Genomic DNA, 22,470 nt, shown 5'->3' with positions numbered 1-22,470 from the left:
TATTTCATCTGAAATTATAGAAGATGATTACACAGTAATACTTTCCTGTTTTGTGTTCTTTCTATAACTTATGTTACAGAGGTTTTGACCGACATGTTTGCACTGTTGATCTATGTTTGAAAGGTCCGGCTCCAAACTCTGCCGGTTGCGCAGAGACTAGGTTCTTTCTTTAAAGAATGTTTAAATATTTTCTCATCACCTTTACTTGCATATCAAAAGACCTTAGAAGAATTACACAGTTTTAAATGAATTCTTAAATGCTTTAGCAAGCCGTACCTGAACAGTAGCAAACCTTTTTGTAGCGCTTGTCAACCTCCCGACCGTAGGAAGATCCTCCTCGATCTTCCACCCCCAAGCACTCTTGCAGATCTTTACTGACTGCAAACCCCCTGGTTATACCAGAGTCACGCTATCTGATCCTAACCAGACGTAGCGGATTCAGGAAGCCTTTCACTTCCAGGCACAGGCTATCTAGTCTCTACCAGACATAGCTCATAACCACACTTTGCCATCTGATCCTAACCAGACTTGGCATTCCCCCTTTCCCTCTGGGGTCTCAACTGTCTCATGGAGGTAGTTAGGTTTTCTCTTGTTTCAACTACCTCAACAGTTGCTAATCAACAATTAATCACATACTTAATTAAACAGTGATAGCACAATCAATTATCATAGTCATTAATAGTAATAACAACACAATTATTATAATTTACCCAACAGGGTTTTTGGTTCACAATTAAATTATTGTTTTACTTAATATTACCGCTTCGCTAGGAGCATTACAAATTTCCATTTTATTTTTACATTAATTTTACATAGAGAAGTAAAATATTTGTAAGTAAAAAAAAATACATTTTAAAGTTGACATAGGAGGTGAAAATAATATTATTGATTAACAAAAATAGTTTTATAAAAAAGAAAACAATTTGCGCCATAAATAAAATTTTCAATTTTCATCTTAATTTTACTTAACTTTATATAGAAATATAAAGTAATTAAAAGTAAAAAAAAAAAAACAAATAGTTTATTTTTTAGTATGCACGAGAAGTATAATTCCTCCATTGCTCACAAGGGCATGTAAAAATAATATTATGGATGTTAGATCATGGGTAATTTATTTGATGTTAGTTGAATTCACTCTATGTTAGTTGACATGTAATATTTAAAACATTTTATTAGTTTATTTGTAAATATAATATTATGGATGTTTGATCATGGGTAATTTATTTGATGTTAGTTGAATTCACTCTATGTTAGTTGACATGTAATATTTAAAACATTTTATTAGTTTATTTCTCAAAACTAGCATAGATCCATCTTAACTTCACATTTACCAAGCATTAATAGAAATTAATATGATTTGTTTGGAGCTCTACAATCCAATATAGGGGCTAGATGTGTAGAAGTAAATGTTTAACATTTAACATTTATATGTCAACTCAAGTAAAAAAATAATAAAAGGTTAAAAGTAATATAGAGTTAGGTATGGTGGAGATGTTGTAGTGTAAACATTTAAATCTTTTTTGATGAAAGAAAAGTCCCCGAGGTCTTTTGGTATCTTTATACACTTTTTTTACATCATGGGCCCAAACCTATTAAATATGGTGGAGGAATCATGACAAAAGTTGAAAGCTTTTGGGGTTGTAAATGTGACTTTGCATTGATTCCAAAGAAGAAATCCCCTAACACTTTCAAGGACTTCAGGCCCATATCACTGTGTAACATCATTTATAAATTGATATCAACTGTTATGTAACCAGATCGCAAAATATAATAAAATTGTGTAACATCATTTATAAATAGATATCAAATGTTATGTAACCAGATTGCAAAATATAAGAAAAGATAGATCAGTGACTTGAAAATAAGCCTCTTCGAGGGGGAAACATCCTTTTACATCACATAAATGAGAAATTCTTAGATGATACAAATGACAAGGCATCCTTGGTATATATAGGAGTCTAAATGGTCACAATAATAACAGTAGTGGGATTCTATGCGGCACAAAAATAATAATATGGGGGCTACATGGGGCACAACAATAACAATATGGGGGATACACTAGTATTATAGGGACCTAACAATGTTTTGTGAATGTGCATTTGTTAGCATTTTCATATAGACAAAGCTCCAGATACAACCAAAACTTCTTTCTAGCAGCAAGGCTTAGATAAGACTCTTCTAACCAATCGACGATTCTATCATGAAATTCAAAATGATCAGGTTGAAAAGTCTGCAAAATATTTGAGGATGAGTACTCACCTAGTGAAGAATCTTGTGAGGGAAATCATATCTGATTATGTTTAGAAGTATTTTCATGACTATGAGAACCTGTCATAGCCATCAATGGACGCTGAAGTACCTCAACTTTTCAACAAGTCTCTCAACACTTGAATGGTGAATCATCAAACTTAGGTGGCTTAGAAAGTTCAACAAGTGAATGTGAACAAGTATCATTAGATGCATCAGTGAAGACATCATCTATATGAGGGTATTTGTTAAAGCCACTGAATTCATCATATTTTACATTTGACACATAAGATTCTTTAAATACATCAGTAAAAAGATTACCTAATCGTGCAACAACATCATCATGTACCTAATCATAATTAAGGCCAACAGAGTAGAGATCTAATGGGTTTTGATGAAATTCTTATGTAACAGCTTCATCAAACATATCAGGGTACAATGAATGTGAAATTTCCTTAAATTGTAGTAACTGGAATTTACTCTTCTAACTGGTTGGAAATTTATTACTTTTCTTATTAATAATGAATAAATCACACTAAAATTATTCACAAATAAATTATGTGGAAGCTAAAAAAATGATGGAACTAAGAAAATAGATGCATGCACAAAATAAAAATGACACCGATATTTTTGGATTAGTAGCCATCGGAAAAACATTATTTGGACAATTTTTTTCCCTTTTGCATACAATCTTGGCCTCCCTATGACCTGCTCGAACCCTACTAAGAAAACATGGCCTCCAGGAATTCACACTGCCTATCCTAGGAAAATTGTATGGCCTTCTAGATAGCTCTAAATGAGTCTTCATGGCTCCCTTTTCCTATAGAAAAAATTTTCTTGGCCTTCTAGATCTTGATCTGACCTTCGGCAGTACTACAAATCCTTTTCTGGCAACTCGCACTAAGTTTCTAGTTTCTCACATTGGCTATTCGACTTTATTGCAGAAATATTTTGGCATCCCTAGTATTGTTTTTATGCTACTAGGAATCTCTACTAGAAACAATTAATTTTCTCCCGCAATTACTATTGCTTTGGCTCAAGCTCACTTCCTTTCTGAATCAATGCACTGGATAGGTCAATCTACCAAGGAACTCTCTCTCCCTTTATCTCTCTGATATGTCTATCTATGTCCCGATCGATATAATCCTATAATATTTTGTTAGATCACTAATGACCATGATTAAATCTTTATCAATGGCTAATATCATATTAGAGTCAATATGTGTGAGTATATGGATCTCGCTCGATATTTCTAAATTAATTATTCTTACTCAATCAATTTTCCTAAGTTAGACTCAGTCATTTTTTAGTTATTGGTCACTTAACTTGATTGAGACATCTCTAGGTGTTTTCACCCTAAATATTTTCTAGGTTTTGGAGATCTTATGTTCCTTAGCCTCTATAACATAAGTCGAGACTAGAACATTTTTCTGATTCTACAAAAACTAACACTCCCTCTTAGCGAGGAAGGTGTTCTCTCATAACATCTCCACGCCATTGATGCCTGACATCTATAAAACTTTGTCACTGTCCACCAAGCTACTACACATACTCTGATTCATCTACTAATCTTGTAAATGAACCACCCTACATCTGTGTTGTTGTTGGCATTGCATTGTGCCATCTTACACTACTACCAACACTTCCTGCGTTGTATTTGATCTCATGTTGATGCTAATGTTGCAACTAAGAGCCAATCTATGGATCTGTTATGTCATTGTACTGGCTATGCAAATATCCCCTAAATCTCTAACTACAACTTGTCTCTACGTTGTCTACCGAGTAAATTTCTACATTACATCCTTCTCTACGCCCCTTTAGTAACTAACTATAGCTAGTCTCTTCACTATCACTCTTGACTTAACTACACCTTCTGACAATGACCCTCCTGCTACTAAAAACTATAGGCCCATGTAGTAAGGGTAATGATCCAACAGGAAACACTTATCTGATTCAGTCCTCCCTTGACCTTGCCCAATCCTTCAACTCTGAAGTACTATGCTCCTCCTCCATTTGGAGCTATAGCTACTATAAATGCTAACCGCTCCAACCTGGAGGTCAACTCTTCTATCTTCACCGAAGTTGTTGTCTATTGCTCCCCCTTCTTGTCCTTCTTCATCTTGGGACACTCGGTGTTGTAGTGACCAAATTCACCACACCTGAAGCATTTGATCTTCAACAGATTCGTCTTCTTATTATCTCCTCCCTTTGAGATTTGTGCCTGACTGAGACCTTTCTTCACCTTCCATTTACATGCAAGCGCTACACTCTCCTCTTCCTCCTTCTCAGCCTTCGGTCCTCTAGTGTTGTTGTTGATATTTCCTTCCACAATGCTAAGCCTTAGCTCCTCTTGCGTGAAGTCACTCCATAGACATTCTTAATTAGGTAGTTGATCTTATCTAGTGATCCCCTAGACAAATATTCTCCATTCTTTAGAAAATCTATTTATAGTAACCCGCACAAGCTCCTTGTCATCAAGCTTCTCACCTACAACTACAAGCTCATCATGGAAATTATGGATTCTGGTGAGGTAGGGAGTCATGCCTTCTCCCTTGTACATATTTGTGGTCCTCAGCGTCTCCCTGAGAATCTTTTTATGATTCTTTGATCGATCCTGTTAGAGCTTCAAGATTACATCCCACATCTCCTTTTTTGTTTCCATCCCTTCAATGTGTATAACGATATGATCTCAGACTCCATCCAATACCATCCTCTTTGTCATGTACATATCTTTCTTGAAGGCAGCCTGTTGCTATGGATCTGTAGGCTCTACCATGACATTCGTCATGAACTCCTTTAAACCATGCTCATCTAATAGAAACTCCATTCTGGACTTCCATACGTCGAAATTTGAAGCTCCTTCAAGTCTATCATGATCCCTAAAACCTATTGTGGCCATTCCTATGAAACTCAAAACTAAAAATAAAAACTGAAAATATCCTTCTCCCTCTGGCTTGGTATTTTCTGCTACTCGTACTCCCTTCTGGAATGTGCAAATTTGTTATTGTTTTCCTCTGAATGTCCTTTTCTGGCACTCTTACTTCTTACAAAAACTCAACTGGGCAACTTGCTCAACCTTCCAGAAGTCCTTTTATAGAATTTGGCACATGATTTGTTGCTCCTAAATATCACATTGGTTTACTAGCAAATTGTTATGGCCTAGTGCAACTGGAATTGTTAGATTTCCTCCTCAAAACTAGATCTAGAAACTCGATGAGAAATTTTAGAAATTTGTCTTCCTCTATGTTCTTTTCTCTTCCACCCAGCGTTGATTTATTGTTGCAAACCAACTACACCCATATTTTCTCAACGAAATCACTAATCTACTCACCAGAACCCTCTATCTGGAAAATCCACTTGCTACAAATTCTGCTTATGAGGTTGATCAAATTTTTTTGCAACCCGCAACTAAAAGTTGAACCATATGCCTCTGGAATTTGCACTTCCTAGTGGCTTGCATAGATATGAGTCAACCTTTGTAATGATTCCTCCACCATATTTAAGAGGTTCGGGCCCATGATGTAAAAAAAGTGTATAAAGATATCAACAGACCATCCATCTGGCCCTGGGGACTTTTCTTTCATCAAAAAATATTTAAATGTTTACACTACAACATCTCCACCATACTTGACTCTGTATTACTTTTAAACTTTTATTATTTTTTAATTGAGTTAAAATATTTAGCAAAAAGATGGAATTTTAATTTTTCTATTCTTTTCATGAAAAAACCGTGCTTTGATTAGGAAAGCTCCAACACAAATGAATGAATGACTATTTTTGTCATTTTGTTATATGATATTTTGTTATATGATTTTTTATACCGTGTAGAGGCCATTTATATCGATATTTTATGTTGCCAGCATTTAATGTAGATGTTAGTTAGCATTATTTGCACACCAACTTGCTAATTTGAAAATCAATTTAGTCGTAGTTAGTTGTTTACTCGATAGAGACAAATTACTAATATTCATCGATTAGGAATTTAAAGTATTTGTTTTATTATTAAAATTAAAATCTATTCGCTTTAGTGATAGTGAATTTATTTGATTTAAAATTTAACAATTCCGTATAGGTAGCCGCCTTTCCTAACAAGGCCGCACTGTGTTTTCCCTAGTGTTTCCAGCCTTTAACAAGGCCATTTAACAAGACCGAATAGTTAGTGTTTTCTGGTAGTGTTTTCTAACCAGGCTTCATAGTTAGTGTTTCCCTAGTGTTTCTTAACAAAGCCATTTAATAACACCGAATAGCTAATGTTTCCGCTAATATTTCCTGCCGCTTCTATTAGTGGTAACTGCTAGCATGGCAATTTATCTAACTAAATAGCTTAAAACTTTGTCTTACGAGGTTGTGATGATCCAGTTTGAAGAATACAAGAAGCTCATTTACCTGGACGCCGACATTCAAGTGCATGCCAACATTGATCAACTCTTTGATCTCCGGGCGCTCTATCTCGTCCTACTAAATCGGCCCACAGTTAATGGGCGATTCCTATTTCCGCCACAGTTTTTTAATTAATGCCCCCTGACATGGGGGCGCGATAGGGAAATATAACGCGAGACTGTTTTTTTTTCTCCTCCAGTTTTTTTTCTCGCGTTATATTTCCCTATCGCGCCCCCATGTCAGGGGGCATTAATTAAAAAACTGTGGCGGAAATAGGAATCGCCCAGTTAATGTGTCTTAAGGTAATTTGCCGTGGGGAGGTGATTATGTAACTGTCACTGCAGTCAACCGTACGCCAGAGTACAAAAGATCTTCATGACTGAATAAGGCGCCTCACACAACTAATCACTAACCAATCACTTTAAGAAAAAAATCTAAAATAATTTTCTAAAATAAATTAATTTTAGATATAAAGTTAACGTTACACATCCCATTTTAATATTTTGGTCAAATTACAGCAAATGAACAGTCCACGCATTTGTGAATGTGTTATATCCTGCCGCGGCAGGAACAATAATAATCACAATTAAGGTTCATAGCGTTTAATAATAATAAGGGAATTAATCGAGCTTTACAGCGATTGAAATGGTATCACTTCAAGATTATTCGATGGTTGTTAAATGCAATATAGTTTGCTAAAATTGATCATGAATTCGGATCAAAATTTATAACCATATGTAATGCTCCAGGAAAAAATGTAAATATTTGATTTTACTGTGGTAAAAGATACGCCGAATATGACATTATTGCTGTTTGAAATTTAATAATATTTTATTATTTTTCTTTAAAAAAAATATATAAATGTTTTCTTTGAAACGCTGGCAACTTCTTGAGAGGAGGAAGTTGGGGGAAAGAAGGTTACTTTAACTACAACCCTAACCACCTCCCCTAACTGGAAGGGCTTCTAGAGAAAAGGAAGAGGGGGAGGCAAAAATCTGTGTTGTAGAGACAGGCAAAGGAAAAAGAGAACAATTGGCTAAGTGTGGTGATGACCAGATAGCCAAGCACTCGGTGCAAGTATGTTGCTAAGGATAGTGGTCTTGTAAGAGAGCTAGGGGGGATATTTTGGTCCTGAAAGACGAATCTCAAGGTTGGGTGGCAAATTAGAAGTGGAAGATAAAGGAGAGGCTCGGTATCTGGAGTGCTTCGCAACTCACAGCAATTCAGAGAACAGAGGTGAACAGTTCTGTCGAAATCACATATTGACATTCAAAAGAACAGGTACTGAAAAATTCTAATTGCTGTGCATGATTAAGTTTTGTATCATTCATATGAAATGGAAAAGAAAATTGTAGCTAAAAAACCTCTGTACAAAATTAACTCTTTTAACTAAAATGTATCGATTGATTATGGAAAACATTAGTTTGTCTTTTTAGAGTAACCAGAAAAGGGATGGGTACATAAACCCCTTAAATTCTGGGAAAACAAGTGAGTAAATGGTAACCATAGTGAATCTGTAGGGTTGTAAAGATTCTGCACCATGCAAAACCCTGGTAAGAGGGAAGAGCGACCCTTAGGGAGCGGTAGGTATATTATATAACAAAACCGCTAACCAAATCCTTAGCTGGGTAGGTATAATCTGAACTACGATCATAGATTTCACACCCGAAAAATAAATGAAAAAAAAACAAGATTCTATCTGTTAATAATAACCAGACGATGAGAGTAAAACCCGAGTGATATAGGTCTATAAATTTTGTTGTGTATTATCCTGGGGTATACTCTGGAGATATAACGTTGGTTATATATATACATTTCATTTACAAATTAACATGCTGGAAAACACAGGTAAGTTGCAAACATCCATGGCATACAATGCGTGGGAAATTTTCTACCTTAGGTTGCAACCGAGGATGGACCACAAAAAAATTTGGAAAGAGAAAACTCTGTATCATGCAAACGAGCCCGACAAGAGATATCTTGCAAACAGACTTCCCGAACCCTACAAGTGGGGATTTCATGGTAATCAAATAACTAAGAAATCTTGCGTGTAAGACTTAACTACCAGAAATAAACATGGAAGCAGTGAGAACCAGTAATGAACATAATCTTATAGTACAGAGGGATGAACTATCGTCAGACAATGCTAAACATTCATCTAAATTTCTGTTTAATCATTAAAGACGAATGGTAATCTGGATAGAGACTCTTATCATTCACATACTTAAACATCCGAACAGAAAACAAGGTGTGGAAACAATACTATAAAATCATACAACTGTATATAGCATGAGAACAACAATCATTTAGCAGTTGGTTGTAAAACTTGAACAAAAGTTTATGCGAATACATATGCACATAGGAGAAGTGAATAAGCTTAATCAAGACGCTATGAGCAGCTTCACCCAGGTTATTTCCTGAGAGATGCTTCTTAGCACATTTCCAGCTCACATAGTACAACCAGATAAGCCATGGGATAAACCATGGCAGTTAAAAATTACATAACTACATCAGAGTAACCACTGTTCAACTTGATGCTAGAGAACTAAAACAAAACCCTCTACCCGAGCAAAAGGGTACAGGTCTCAACACCTACAGCTCTCGGCTGTTAAAAAAAAAATTACCTTGTTATCTCAACAAGCCTTCAAGACTTTAGGAATTCGAAAATGCTGTGCAACAGAATCAGTAAAGTTGACCATCTCAGATTCAATCATCAGAAGAGCCAAACTCAATCAAAGAACAGCCATCCAGAAACAATTTCTTCCTCGGGCATCTTGAACAATGAAGACTGGTGAGATGCCGACCCCGCAGCCTCACCTGAGAGTCCCGGATTCTTGAGGCGAGCTTTACAACCAGAACGCACCATATCAACCTTAGTTAGCAGAGAGTTGTGGAAATGTTTAACAGAAAATAGAATTTTAGAGATGAAAATGTCAAATTTACATAAAAAAAACATTACCCGGGTTCTTCCATGTGATAAGGTCGCCATATCCCTGCATCTGGTTGCCTTTCAACTTGTTTCAAGGCCTGGCGACAGGCAGAGCAAACCCATGGGAAAAAAAGGGGAGGAACAGAGCCGACGCCAAGCAGTGGAAGTGATAATGCAACCGGATAACTGAGAGATGAAAGAACCAAACCACGAAAGAGTTGAACCGTCGGATCACAACCCAGCCCATCCTCTGTTGATGTGGCGAAAGGCTCGAGGTAAGTGACTGCGGAGAGAAGGGCCTGCTCGTGCCACGTAGAGGGTAGAGCAGGGAAAATTAACACCGTTAACCAAAGCATTAACCCAACAGTATAGTCTATCCAGTGCATATTTAATGAAATTGCCAAGTGTAACATAAAGTCGCCGAGTTTACAGATTGCGAGGAGGCGGGAGTTTCCCAAAGTGCGAGTAGAGTTAATGAAAAATAGTCCTGGTAGTACCAAGCCGTTAACATCACCGTGAACCAATATTCTGTTTGCAAGAAACTTTACAATCAACCGGAGTAGTGAGGACTGTAGGAAGGTTGCTGACTTAGTAGTTTTCCATAGTGAGATTTAAACAAAAAAAAAATACTATTCTAATTCTCTTCCGTGTTGACACGTGTAGAGTGTTGGGAGACATGACAGTTGGTATCAGAGCCAAGTTACAAAAACTGAGGCCTCTGGGAATTGAAAGTTGATAACAGAAACAACACATACAATTTATTTTCATCTCTATTTGAGCAGTTCAAGAAAAACAGTTAGTATGTTGACTTTTTCTTTCTGTCACTTTTCTTATGTTAAAGATAGGAAACCAGAAGACTGACAATATGAGAAGAGCGGACAGTGCGTCATGCAGGTATGCGATGGGTCAGAGGCCTGTACCTAGTCCTGAGAATAACCCCGAGCTATGGGTACAGCTCAGAGAGGAGGCTCGCAATACAAATCTGGCCATTTTGGAGACAGTGCAGGAATTGAAAAATGAAATGGCCTGGTTACGAGAAGATAACACACGGCTAACTATGGAACAAGAGAGAATTATAAAAAGCCTGTCCGATAAACAAAATCAGCAGCCAGCAAATCCCAGTGCTGAACAACAAAGAATGTCAGAAGAGTAAAATCATCGCACAGAACTTGAAGGGTCAGAAGGAAGGGAGAAGGAACGATCTGATAATGCATCCAAACAACAGACATCAAAAAGGCAACGAATAGAGTTGCAAGGGGAATTTCGTAAGATTAAACCGCCACACTTTGACGGAGAACAGGAGGAAGCAGCTGAGGCATGGTTGATTAATATGAACAAATATTTCCAGCTATATGAATATGATCACAACCTTAAGGCACAGCTGGCCATTTTCCAACTACAAGGAAAAGCCACCCTATGGTGGGAAGAAGTTAAGATCGTAAGAGGAGTAAGCGAACAGACCATAACCTGGGAGAAATTTCAAAGGTACTTTAAGGAAAGATACCTGACCGAGCGTTTTTATGACGAAAAGGCAAGAGAATTCCATGACTTGTGGTGGGGATAGCAAACCATGGACGAATTTATCACTTGTTTTACTTCATTGCTTCCTTATGTGCCTTATATTAGAGAGGAAAAAGCTAAAGTGCAAAGGTTTATTAGTAGTTTACCTTGAATATGCGGGAAAGGATTGAGTTTGACAATCCAAAGACAATGGATGAACCCATACGTAAAGCCAGGATTTGTTACCAGCAGAATAAACAGAAGGGAGAAATTCCAGGTAAAATATGGAATGATAAGAGTAGTAATAAATTGGTTGGAAACAATAAAGGGAATCGCAATAGTGGTAGCAAGGGTGTTGGCAAGGGGCAAAATAGCAGAACTGTACAGAAAAATTCACTCAGGTCCAAGCCAACCAATGAGTCCAGAGTCGGCGAATAGCCTGTAAAGTTAGACAACGAAGGGACAACAAGGCCTCCAGTACAGTGTTGGGGTTGCGGAGGGCCTCACTACGTCAAAAATTTCCCTCAACGAAAGGGAACCAAACAGGTATCCCAAATCCATGAAGCATCGACAGTCGGCGATATAGGACGTAGTCTACCAAGGATTAATGCAGCCCTGGACGATCGTCAGGCGGAGTACCAGCCGACCATGGTGGAATTCGAAGGTAAAATTTCAGACCTTACTGTAACTGTTTTAATTGATCCTGGAGCCACATTAAGTTATATTAGTCCTAAGGTTGTAGAGCATTGTAAATTGCAACCTGTTAAATTCAAGAATCCGTGGCTAGTATAGCTGGCTATAGGGGCCAAGAGGCGAGTGCTTGCAAAAGTCAATAACTACTCTTTAAAGATAGCAGGGCAGCTAATAATGGCAGATTTAAACGTGCTCCCCCTTGGTTCATATGATGTTCTAATCGGTATGGACTGGCTAGAAAAGCACTGGTCCTTAGTCAACTGCAAAACAAAGACTATTTATTATAGAGATGAGCTTGGAGCAAGGCAAGAGATGCAAGGGATTAAGCGGCTAGTACAAGTTCGGCCAATAACTGCCTCTCAGTTAGCAAAATGCATTAAGAAGGGGTGTCAGATTTATGCCATCCAAGTGGGCTATGCTAACTCGAAAGATAAAACAGCTACATTGGAGCACATCCCTGTGATACAAGAATTCTTTGATGTGTTTCCGGAGGAGATCCCCGGACTGCCACCTAAGAGGGATATAGACTTTACCATCGAATTGGTACTAGGGGCAGCCCCGGTATCCCGAGCACCCTACAGAATGAGTACACCTGAGTTGACAGAGTTAAAAATGTAGTTACAGGAACTGTTAGACAAAAACTATATTCGCCCCAGTGTGTCTCCTTGGGGAGCTCCAGTATTGTTTGTTAAGAAAAAGGACAGGACCCTTCGCATGTGCATAGATTATCGTCAGTTGAATAAACTGACAATCAAAAATAAGTATCCTCTACCCCGGATTGATGAACTTTTCGACCAAGTGAAAGGTGCAACAGTATTTTCCAAGATCGATTTGCGATCAGGGTATCACCAAATCAGGATTAAGGAAGAAGACATAGCTAAAACAACTTTTAGAACAAGGTATGGACATTATGAGTTTGTGGTGCTACCCTTTGGGTTAACTAATGCCCCCACAAATTTTATGTGCTTAATGAACAAGATATTTCATCAATATTTGGATAGATTTGTGCTGATATTTATTGATGACATATTGATATATTCCCGCACTATGGAAGAGCACAAGGAGCACCTCATATTAGTGCTGCAAATCCTCCTAGAACACCAATTATATGCCAAGTTCAGCAAGTTCGACTTCTTCAAGGAAGAAATACAGAATTTGGGCCATATAATCACGAAGGAAGGGATCGCGGTAGATCCTGAAAAGATAAAGACCATAATGGAGTGGCCCGTACCGAAGGATGTAGTGGACATCAGATCCTTTCTCAAGAGTAGCGTATCCTATCACTTCCTTACAGAAAAAAGGAAGGGCTTTCAGATGGACCCCGGAATGCCAAAAAAGGTTTGAGCAAGCTCAAGCATCTGCTCACCACCGCACCCATTCTGAGCATAGCTGATCCTAATAAGGATTATGTGGTGTGCATTGACGCAAGCAAGGAAGGTGTAGGAGGCGTGTTGATGTAAGAAGGGAAGGTAATTGCTTACGAGTCCAGGAAACTAAAAGAACATGAGCAGAAATATTCCGCTTATGATTTAGAATTGGCAGCCGTCATACACGCCTTGAAGATGTGGCGACATTATCTTATGGGAAGAAATTTTTTATTATTGACAGACCACCACAGTCTGACCAATTATTTTAGCCAGCCCACTTTAAATGCTAGGCAAGCATGGTGGGTGGATTTCCTAAGTGGTTTTGACTTTGAAATCAAACATTTGAAGGGGAAAGAGAACCGGGTGGCGGACGCTTTAAGTCGGAAATTACAATGTTTATATGAAATTTCCTATAGTGAATGGAAAAGCTCCTTCAAGGAGATGATTAAAAAGGCAGCAGAGCAAGATACTATATATCAACAAATAAAACAGCAAGTACAACAGTCTACCAGCGAGGAAAATCAGCAAGGTTATGGGGTGGATGATGCTGGAATGTTGTACTACAAGAAGAGGCTATATGTGCCCAATCAAAACAGCATTAAAAATTTGATTTTGGATGAATTTCATATCAGTCACTATGCTGGACACCCAGGATATCAGAAAATGATCACTGCACTCCGAAAAGAATACTATTGGCTGGGTATGAAGAGAGATGTGGCGGAGTACTTGGCACGTTGTTTAGAGTGTCAAAAAATCAAGGCAGAACACCAACACCCTACGGGGTTATTGCAACCGTTACCCATTCCGGAATGGAAGTGGGAAACCATTTCTATGGACTTTATAACAGGTTTGCCCAAGACAAGGAAAAATAATGACTCCATCATGGTGGTGGTGGACAAATTAAGTAAATCAGCACATTTTATACCTGTGCAATCTACTTACAGAGCTGTACAGATCGCTCATATTTTTATGCAAAACATATTTAGGTTGCATGGATTACCAAAAACAATAATCTCAGACCGTGATGTAAAATTTACATTGGTCTTTTGGAAAACATTGTTTGCAGAACTGGGAACTCAACTGAATTTTAGTACGGCATATCACCCTCAGATTGACGGGCAAACAGAACGGGTGAACCAGGTGGTGGAAGATATGTTAAGGGCATATGTAATGCAGCAACCGACCAGGTGGGAAGATTACCTGCACTTGGTCGAGTTCGCATACAATAATGGCTATCATACATCACTGCAAATGAGCCCATTTGAAGTACTGTATGGGCGGAAGTGCCGCACACCCTCAAGCTGGGGTGGACTAGAAGACAAATTAATGTTGGGGCCGGAAATGCTTAGGGAAATGGAGGAAATGGTCAAAAAGGTACGGTCTAATTTAAAAGCCGCTCAGGATAGGCAAAAGAACTTTGCTGACCGGAAAAGGAGGTTTAAAGAATACCAAGTCGGTGATCATGTGTATGTGAGAATTCAAGCAAGAAGGAGTACATTGCAATGGAGCGGGTGTACCAAGTTGGCACCCCGATATTGTGGACCATTCCAGGTCTTGGCAAGAATTGGGCCGGTGGCTTACCAGCTCGCCCTGCCAAGTCACATCCGGGTCCACAATGTCTTCCATGTCTCCGTATTAAAAAAATATGTTTATGATCCTAAACATGTAATCAGATGGCAGGATGTACAGGTGAGAATTATTTCCGGTAGACCAGTCTAAAAGTTTTCTTTTAAAGAAACTGATTTAGAATATTGCATGTTGCAGGTCGAACCGGAAGGAGAAATCTTGGTCGAGCCACTGAACATTCTCGACCGGAGAGAAGTACTGCTGCGGAAGCGAGCTATTACCCAAGTTAAAGTGTAGTGGCAGCACTTTGGGCCTGATGAGGCCACCTGGGAAGATGAAGAGCTCATGAAAAAGGCTTACCCAAGGCTGTTTATGATCATCAGACATCAGGACGATGTCCAACTTCAGGAGGGGGAGATGTAATGCCCTGGGAAAAATGTAAATATTTGATTTTATTATGGTAAAAGAGACGCTGAATATGACATTATTGCTGTTTGAAATTTAATAATATTTTATTATTTTTCTTTAAAAAATATATATATATGTTTTCTTTGAAGTGTTGGCAACTTCTTGAGGAGGAAGTTGGGAAAGAAGGTTGTTGTAACTGCAACCCTAACTACCTCCCCTAGCTAGAAGGGCTTCCAGAGAAAAGGAAGAGGGGGGAGGCAAAAACCCGTGCTGTAGAGACAGGTAGAGGAAAAAGAGAACAGTTGGCTAAGTCTGGTAATGACCAGATAGCCAAGCACTTGGTGCAAGTATCTTGCTGAGGACAGTGGTCCTGCAAGAGAGCAAGGGGGGAGATTCTGGTCCTGAAAGACGAATCTCAAGGTTGGGTGGAAAATTAGAAGCGGAAGATAAAGGAGAGGCTCGGTATCTGGAGTGCTTCGCAACTCACAGCAATTCATAGAACAGAGGTGAACAGTTCTGTTGAAATCACGTATTGACATCCAAAAGAACAAGTACTGAAAAATTCTAACTGCTGTGCATGATTAAGTTTTGTATCATTCGTATGAAATGGAAAAGAAACCTGTAGCTGAAAAACCTTTGTATAGAATTAACTCTTTTAACTAAAATGTATCGGTTGATTATGGAAAACATTAGTTTGTCTTTTTAGAGTAACCAGAAAAGGGATGGGTATATAAACCCCTTAAATTCTGGAAAAACAAGTGAGTAAACGGTAACCATAGTGAATCTGTAGGGTTGTAAAGATTCTAGACCACGCAAAACCTTGGTAGTGAGGGAAGAGCGACCCTTAGGGAGCAATAGGTATATTATATAACAAAACCGCTAACCAAATCCTTAGCTGGGTAGGTAATCTGAACTGCGATCATAGATTTCACACCCGAGAAATAAATGAAAAAAAAAAACAAGATTCTATCTATTAATAATAACCAGAACGATGAGAGTAAAACCCGAGTGATATAGGTATATAAATTTAGCTGTGTATTATCCTAGGGTATAGTCTGGAGATATAATGCCGGTTATATATATACATTTCATTTACAAATTAACATGCTGGAAAACACAGGTAAGTTGCAAACATCCATGGCATACAATGCGTGGGAAATTTTCTGCCTCAGGTTGCAACCAAGGATGGACCACAAAAAATTTTGGAAAGAGAAAACTCTGTATCATGCAAACAAGCCCGACAAGGGATATCTTGCAAACAGACTTCCCGAACCCTACGGGTGGGGATTTCATGGTAATCAAATAACTAAGAAATCTTGCGTGTAATACTTAACTACCAGAAATAAACGTGGAAGCAGTGAGAACCAGTGATGAACATAATCTTATAGTACAGAGGGATGAACTATCGTCAGACAGCGCTAAACATTCATCTAAATTTCTGTTTAATCATTAAAGACGAATGGTAATATGGATACAGACTGTTATCATTCACATACTTAAACATCCGAACAGAAAACAAGGTGTGGAACCAATACCATTGAATCATACAACTGTATATAGCATGAGAACAACAATCATTTAGCAGTTGGTTGTAAAACTTGAACAAAAGTTTATGTGAATACATATGCAAATTAGGAGAAGTGAATAAGCTTAACCAAGACGCTATCAGTAGCTTCACCTAGGTTATTTCCTAAGAGATGCTTGATAGCACATTTCAAGCTCACATAGTACAACCAAATAAGCCACTGGATAAACCATGGCAGTTAAAAATTACATAACTACATCAGAGTATCCACTGTTCAACTCGATGCTAGAGAACTAAAACAAAACCCTCTACCCGAGAAAAAGGGTACAGGTCTCAACCCCTACAGCTCTCGGCTGTTAAAAAAAAAAATTACCCTGTTAACTCAACAAGCCTTCAAGACTTCAGGAATTCGAAAATACTGTGTAACAGAATCAGTAAAGTCGACCATCTTAGATTCAATCATCAGAAGAGCCAAACTCAGTCAAAGAACAACCATCCAGAAACAATTTCTTACCTGGGCATCTTGAACAATGAAGACTGGTGAGATGCCGACCCCGCAACCTCGCCTAAGAGTCCCGGATTCTTGAGGCGAGCTCTACAACCAGAACACACCATATCAACCTTAGTTAGTAGAGAGTTGTGGAAATGTTTAACAGAAAATAGAATTTCATAGACGAAAATGTCAAATTTACATAAAAAAAACATTACCCGAGTTCTTTCATGTGATAAGATCGCCATATCCCTGCATCTGGTGGCCTTTCAACTCGTTTCAAGGCTTGGCGACAGGCAGAGTAGACCCACGGGAAACAAAGGGGAGGAATAGAGTCGGCGCCAAGCGGTGGAAGTGATAATGCAACCGGATAACTGAGAGATGAATGAACCAAACCACAAAAGAGCTGAACCGTGAGATCACAACCCAACCCATCCTCCATTGATGTGGCGAAAGGCTTGAGGTAAGTGACTGCGGAGAGAAGGGCTTGCTCGTGCCACGTAGAGGGCAGAGCACGGAGAATTAACACTGATAATCAAAGCATTAACCCAACAGTACAGTCTATCCAGAGCATATTCAATGAAATTGCTAAGTGTAACATATAGCTGCCAAGTTTACAGATTGCGAGGAGGCGGGAGATTCCCAAGGTGCGTGTAGTTTTAATGAACTTTAGTCCTATAGTACCAAGCTGGTAACATCACCGTGAACCAGTAATCTGATTGCCAGAAACTTTACAAACGACCGGAGTAGTGAGGTCTGTAGGAAGGTTGCTGACTTAATAGTTTTCCATGGTGAGATTTAAACAAAAAAAAATTTACTATTGTAATTCTCTTCCGTGTTGACACGTGTAGAGTGTTGGGAGACATGACACCATAGATAATTGCATATGGTACCATCCATTGTGGGGATGGCTACTCAAGTTGGTACCATCTATTGTTCTCATGAATACTGATTAAAAAAAGCAATTTGTCTTTAATTTTTTTCTAATTGTTCAGAGTTTTCTGGCACAATTTGAAAACAAAAAATTTAGTTACTCGAACTAAACTTCACCTTTTATATAATTAAAATGAGAACACATGCTATCAGACCCTTACGTATTAGAATGTGGCATTTCCATTGTGAATCATAGAACTGTACAACAAACGACCCAACGACTTTAGCTCTTCAAGATCCATAATGTTAGATCATAGTTAAGATGAATCTATATTGATAATTTAAGCAATCCAAATTTTGGTACCAGGTACCTCTTGTTTATATTGTATTTTTAATTTTAAAATAAATATATTTGAGTTGAATTTATTTTATTTTTACTTCTTATTAAGTTAACATGCATTATACGGCTTAGTATGGGGAAATGTATAGGCATTACATGTAATTTAAGATAAAATTGTATGTGAATATTTTTAAAATATCTTATAATATCTTATTTTAATTCAATTTATAATATTTTTTAAATTAAATTTAAAAAGCAAAAACTTTTGAAATAATGATTTTGTAACTATATTTAAATTTAATTAATAAGCACATCAAAACTTAATACTCACAATAAACTTACAATATAACAAGATTTTTAACTATGTATATTTACCCTATTTTAGTATGGATATTAGTAAATTATAAATAGATTTTGTTATAATACCATGGGCCAATACGTGGCTTATTAATATCACATGCCCAAAAACCATAACTCATTTCAAAATCAAAATATTTTATTTTATAACATTTTTTAAATTAAATCTAAGAACAAACAAGTATATGGAGATGTTCTATTGTTCACTGAATATTTTGACTTAGTTAAAATAAAATGAAATAAAAATAAATTATAATTATAATTATCAATAAAACATTTTGACTTAGTCAAATTACATAAAATTAAAAATAAAGTATATTAAAATAAAAAACATAAGATTAAAAATAATGTTTATAATTATAATTAATAATAAAATTGGTTTAGATTCATTTTAATTCTAGATTTACCAAGTTTTAAGAGATCAAATTTTTTGAGATGCAAACTTCTTTTAGAATGAAAAAGATTTGATATCTACATTTGGTAAATCTGAAATTAAGATGAATCTAAATTAGTATTAATAAAAAAAATATTTAATTTTAACTTTATATTTTATTAAATTAATTTTTTTTTATGAAAATAGTTTATTTTTATTTTATATTTATTAAATTAATTTCAATCCAATAAACTTTTAAGGGAAAACTATTTTTTTTATAATGTAAAAATGTGAGAAAAATATTATAAATAGTTACCAAGTTCTAAATCCGATAAAGAACTTTGTTATTAAAACAAGAGACTAGGATCTTAACAAGTTGGACATAAATAAGAAAAAAAAGGACGTGTTCATCAATTTAGAGATTGTTAACTTGGTTGGAGCATAAACAAGTTCTTCGAGTTACTTTGACTATGATCTTATAATGACTTTTTTTAATAAAAGAAGATTGTTTTTAATATAGTTTTTTACGAAAAAAATTGTGTTTGTTTCGTAAAAAAATAAGTTAATAATTTAATTTATATTTAAAGATACTTATTGTTTATAATTATTTTTATGGTTAGTTTGATAATTAAATTATATAAATTTTCCCACTATAAAAAAATATCTTAATTAAAAATAAAACATCTCTAAATAATAATATATTTTAGATTAAAAAACTCACTAAAATAGTTGGTAAATAACAATTTGTTGTTAAGCTAAGCATGTCATTCAACATGCTTGTATGATTTGTCATCTATATGCGTCGAAATCAAGAAACCCAACAATGAATGCCACATTTGACATTCATGTGAACGGTGTACTTGTAGGCAAAATATCTTAAGGATATTTAAAAGAAAATGTTATTATTGGAATGATAATCGCACCAAGTCACACAATACATATGGAGTTGGCAACTTTCATACGTATATATATATATATGGATAGGCAACTTTCATATGTATATTTTAGCTATTTTAATTTAAAAGCTTTGTATTCAATTTTTCCATTCAAGGTAATTTCTCTTTTTTATTTAGTTTTGTGAGGGATTTTGAATTAGATTAACAAAATATTTGTTTTAATATAAAAATTTGAATTAGATGGAAAATATTTTGAATTTTTTAAAGAAAAATGAATAATGCAAAGATGATAAGGTGCAATTTAATTAGTAATAGTCATGATATGAAGCTTTATGTAAACAATGAGATTCAAGGTTCAAATTTATGTGGACTAAGCCAAAAAGAAATGTATAATGTAAATAATAATGCTCTTAAATTATGTGAAAAACATAGTGTTGTAGCTACTACAACCCCCTCCAAATTTTTTCCTATATTTAAATTTTGGAGCCTCCTTTTGGTTATGTAAATTGTTGTTTTTGAGTTGTTAAAGTCATCCTTGAGCTTACTTCTCTAAGTGTTCAAATATTCTTCTAGGAATCTGAAGTCTTGCAACTACTTACTCTTACATTCTCAACTTGTGATGCCCTCAATTGCGCCCTCCTCTCAAGCAGTAATTGTACAGTTTATGATGACAGTCACTCCTTCTCACCAATAATTGTGTAGTCCCTGATGATAGACAGTGCGCACTTTGTGAAGACAGGCTAGTGCCTGTCTTGATGGAAATGACTGCACAGTCTCTTGTGGTAGTCAACTACATAACTCCTTGTGACAGACAATTGCACAATATCTTGTGACAATTAACTGCACAGTCCCTTGTGATAGTCAACTGTGCAGTTCTTGGAGGTAGTCAATTGCGCACTTCTTGATGATACATCATGCACACTCTTTGTGGATAGTCAATGCATTATCACAAGTGGTAGTTAACTAACCCTAGCTCCTAGATTTTTGACATGTATGTGCAAACCCTAACCCTAGTTCTATGAGTGCTCACCTATATAAGAAACTAGGTCGGAGCTCATTCTCACACTCATCTTTGGAGCTTTGTGCATTTATTGAGCACAAGGATCTTTTAGTTGCAAGTGTGTCGTTATTTCGAGTAAGTTTCACAATTGTCTCTTTTATTCACTTTTACTGTCGCTTTTTGCTTTAGTAAGTGTCATTTTTGCTTGCTTTTTACATTATAAGTTTTGCTTTTGCCATATTTAGCTTTTACATGTGTCATTTCTCTCTTGCATGCTTTGTTTCTAGTGTTGTTTCATATTCCAAATCCTTTAGCATTCTAATAATCATTGTGGGTTAATATATGAATGCATGTTAGTCTTCTCCTTATCATTGTTCGCTTTTCTCGTTTTTGCTCAGTACTTAGTCGAATTTCGAGTTGATTTTCATCTGCATCTCTTCGTCTACGTATTACTCTCTTCCAAGAAGAAAATCTCAAGTATGGGTCTCTATTGATGTGACAATCATACCTCACAAGACTTTCCTCTCTTCAACTGTGAATTTCACAATTCTAGTCAGCAACAGTGCCATCCTTACCCACTATGATTGCCCATTGTGCATAACTTGGCCTCAATTGTGCATTATGCACTTCTAGCTAGTAATATGCATCCCATTCTCCACTGTTGATGCAAACTGCATAGTAGCAGACCCTATCTCTCAAAAGTTGTGCATTGTGTATTCCTAAGACTCGGATCTTTAACCTTGCCTCTTGATGACCCATCATGTGTAGTCTCTCCTCCTTTCCATTGTGTAGTGTGCACTTCCAGTGACTAGTTAGGACACCTTGCTTCAAGTTTACCCTCTTGTGCTCTAGGCTTGCGCAAATTTCCCTCACAATGGTTGTCTTTGCATTTGATAGCTTAATAGAATAGGTGATTTTTTGTGGAATTGGCTTTTTGTTTTCATGAGTGCATCTCCACTTCCAGGTGTTGCCACTCAAGATCTTATTGGCCTCTCATCCTCCACTGACATGATGCCTCCAGTCACAAGACAACCACCAACTAAGGAGGCCATTGAAAGCAGTGTTGAAGGTGTTGTGGAAAGTTCTAAATCAAGAGCACCTATCATGGCAGATAGCAAGTGTTTCATGGATGTGTCTGCTACTATAACATGGCAGATCATAAAATATGCTTTCAATAAGAAATAGTTCCCAGAGGAGTTAGAAGAAATATAAATTTACATTAATATCAAAAGATCCAGGTTCGACAAGGTTGCTTGCAAATATCTGGTGTTATTGTGTGCAGAAGCAATGGGATGGATATTGTCAAGTATAGAATCCAAGAACATGATTCTTAGAAGTTTGAGTCGGCAAGAGTTCACGACATATTAGTCAGATGATCTCCATTCATATGAAAAAGCTGTCAAAGCCATAAGAATATCTGAATTCTAAGTATTATGCAGTTTGGTATCATTTGAATACAAAGGATGTGATCATATCATGGTGGCAAGAACCAGCTAAATTTCTCTAAAATCCAAAGATGATCTACA

General features: G+C 36.7%; 1 protein-coding gene across 1 annotated transcript; it reads left to right on the top strand.

Annotated features, from left to right (window-relative positions):
- The first annotated feature begins 11,923 nt into the window (after window positions 1-11,923).
- Window positions 11,924-12,367, top strand: LOC149240387 (uncharacterized). Its single transcript, XM_089370159.1, has one exon. The coding sequence runs from the start codon at window positions 11,924-11,926 to the stop codon at window positions 12,365-12,367; it is 444 nt and encodes a 147-aa protein (XP_089226285.1).
- Window positions 12,368-22,470: the final 10,103 nt, after the last annotated feature.

This window comes from Pinus tabuliformis, chromosome 8 (genome assembly GCF_031772625.1).
Source record: "Pinus tabuliformis cultivar Carrire ecotype Pingquan chromosome 8, CPIR1, whole genome shotgun sequence".
NCBI classification, from domain to species: domain Eukaryota; kingdom Viridiplantae; phylum Streptophyta; class Pinopsida; order Pinales; family Pinaceae; genus Pinus; species Pinus tabuliformis.
This window is presented reverse-complemented; position numbering and strand designations above follow the sequence as displayed.

Bases quoted from the DNA above. Each gene is read 5' to 3' on its own strand.
- LOC149240387 (XM_089370159.1), top strand. From the start codon at position 11,924: ATGGCAGATTTAAACGTGCTCCCCCTTGGTTCATATGATGTTCTAATC.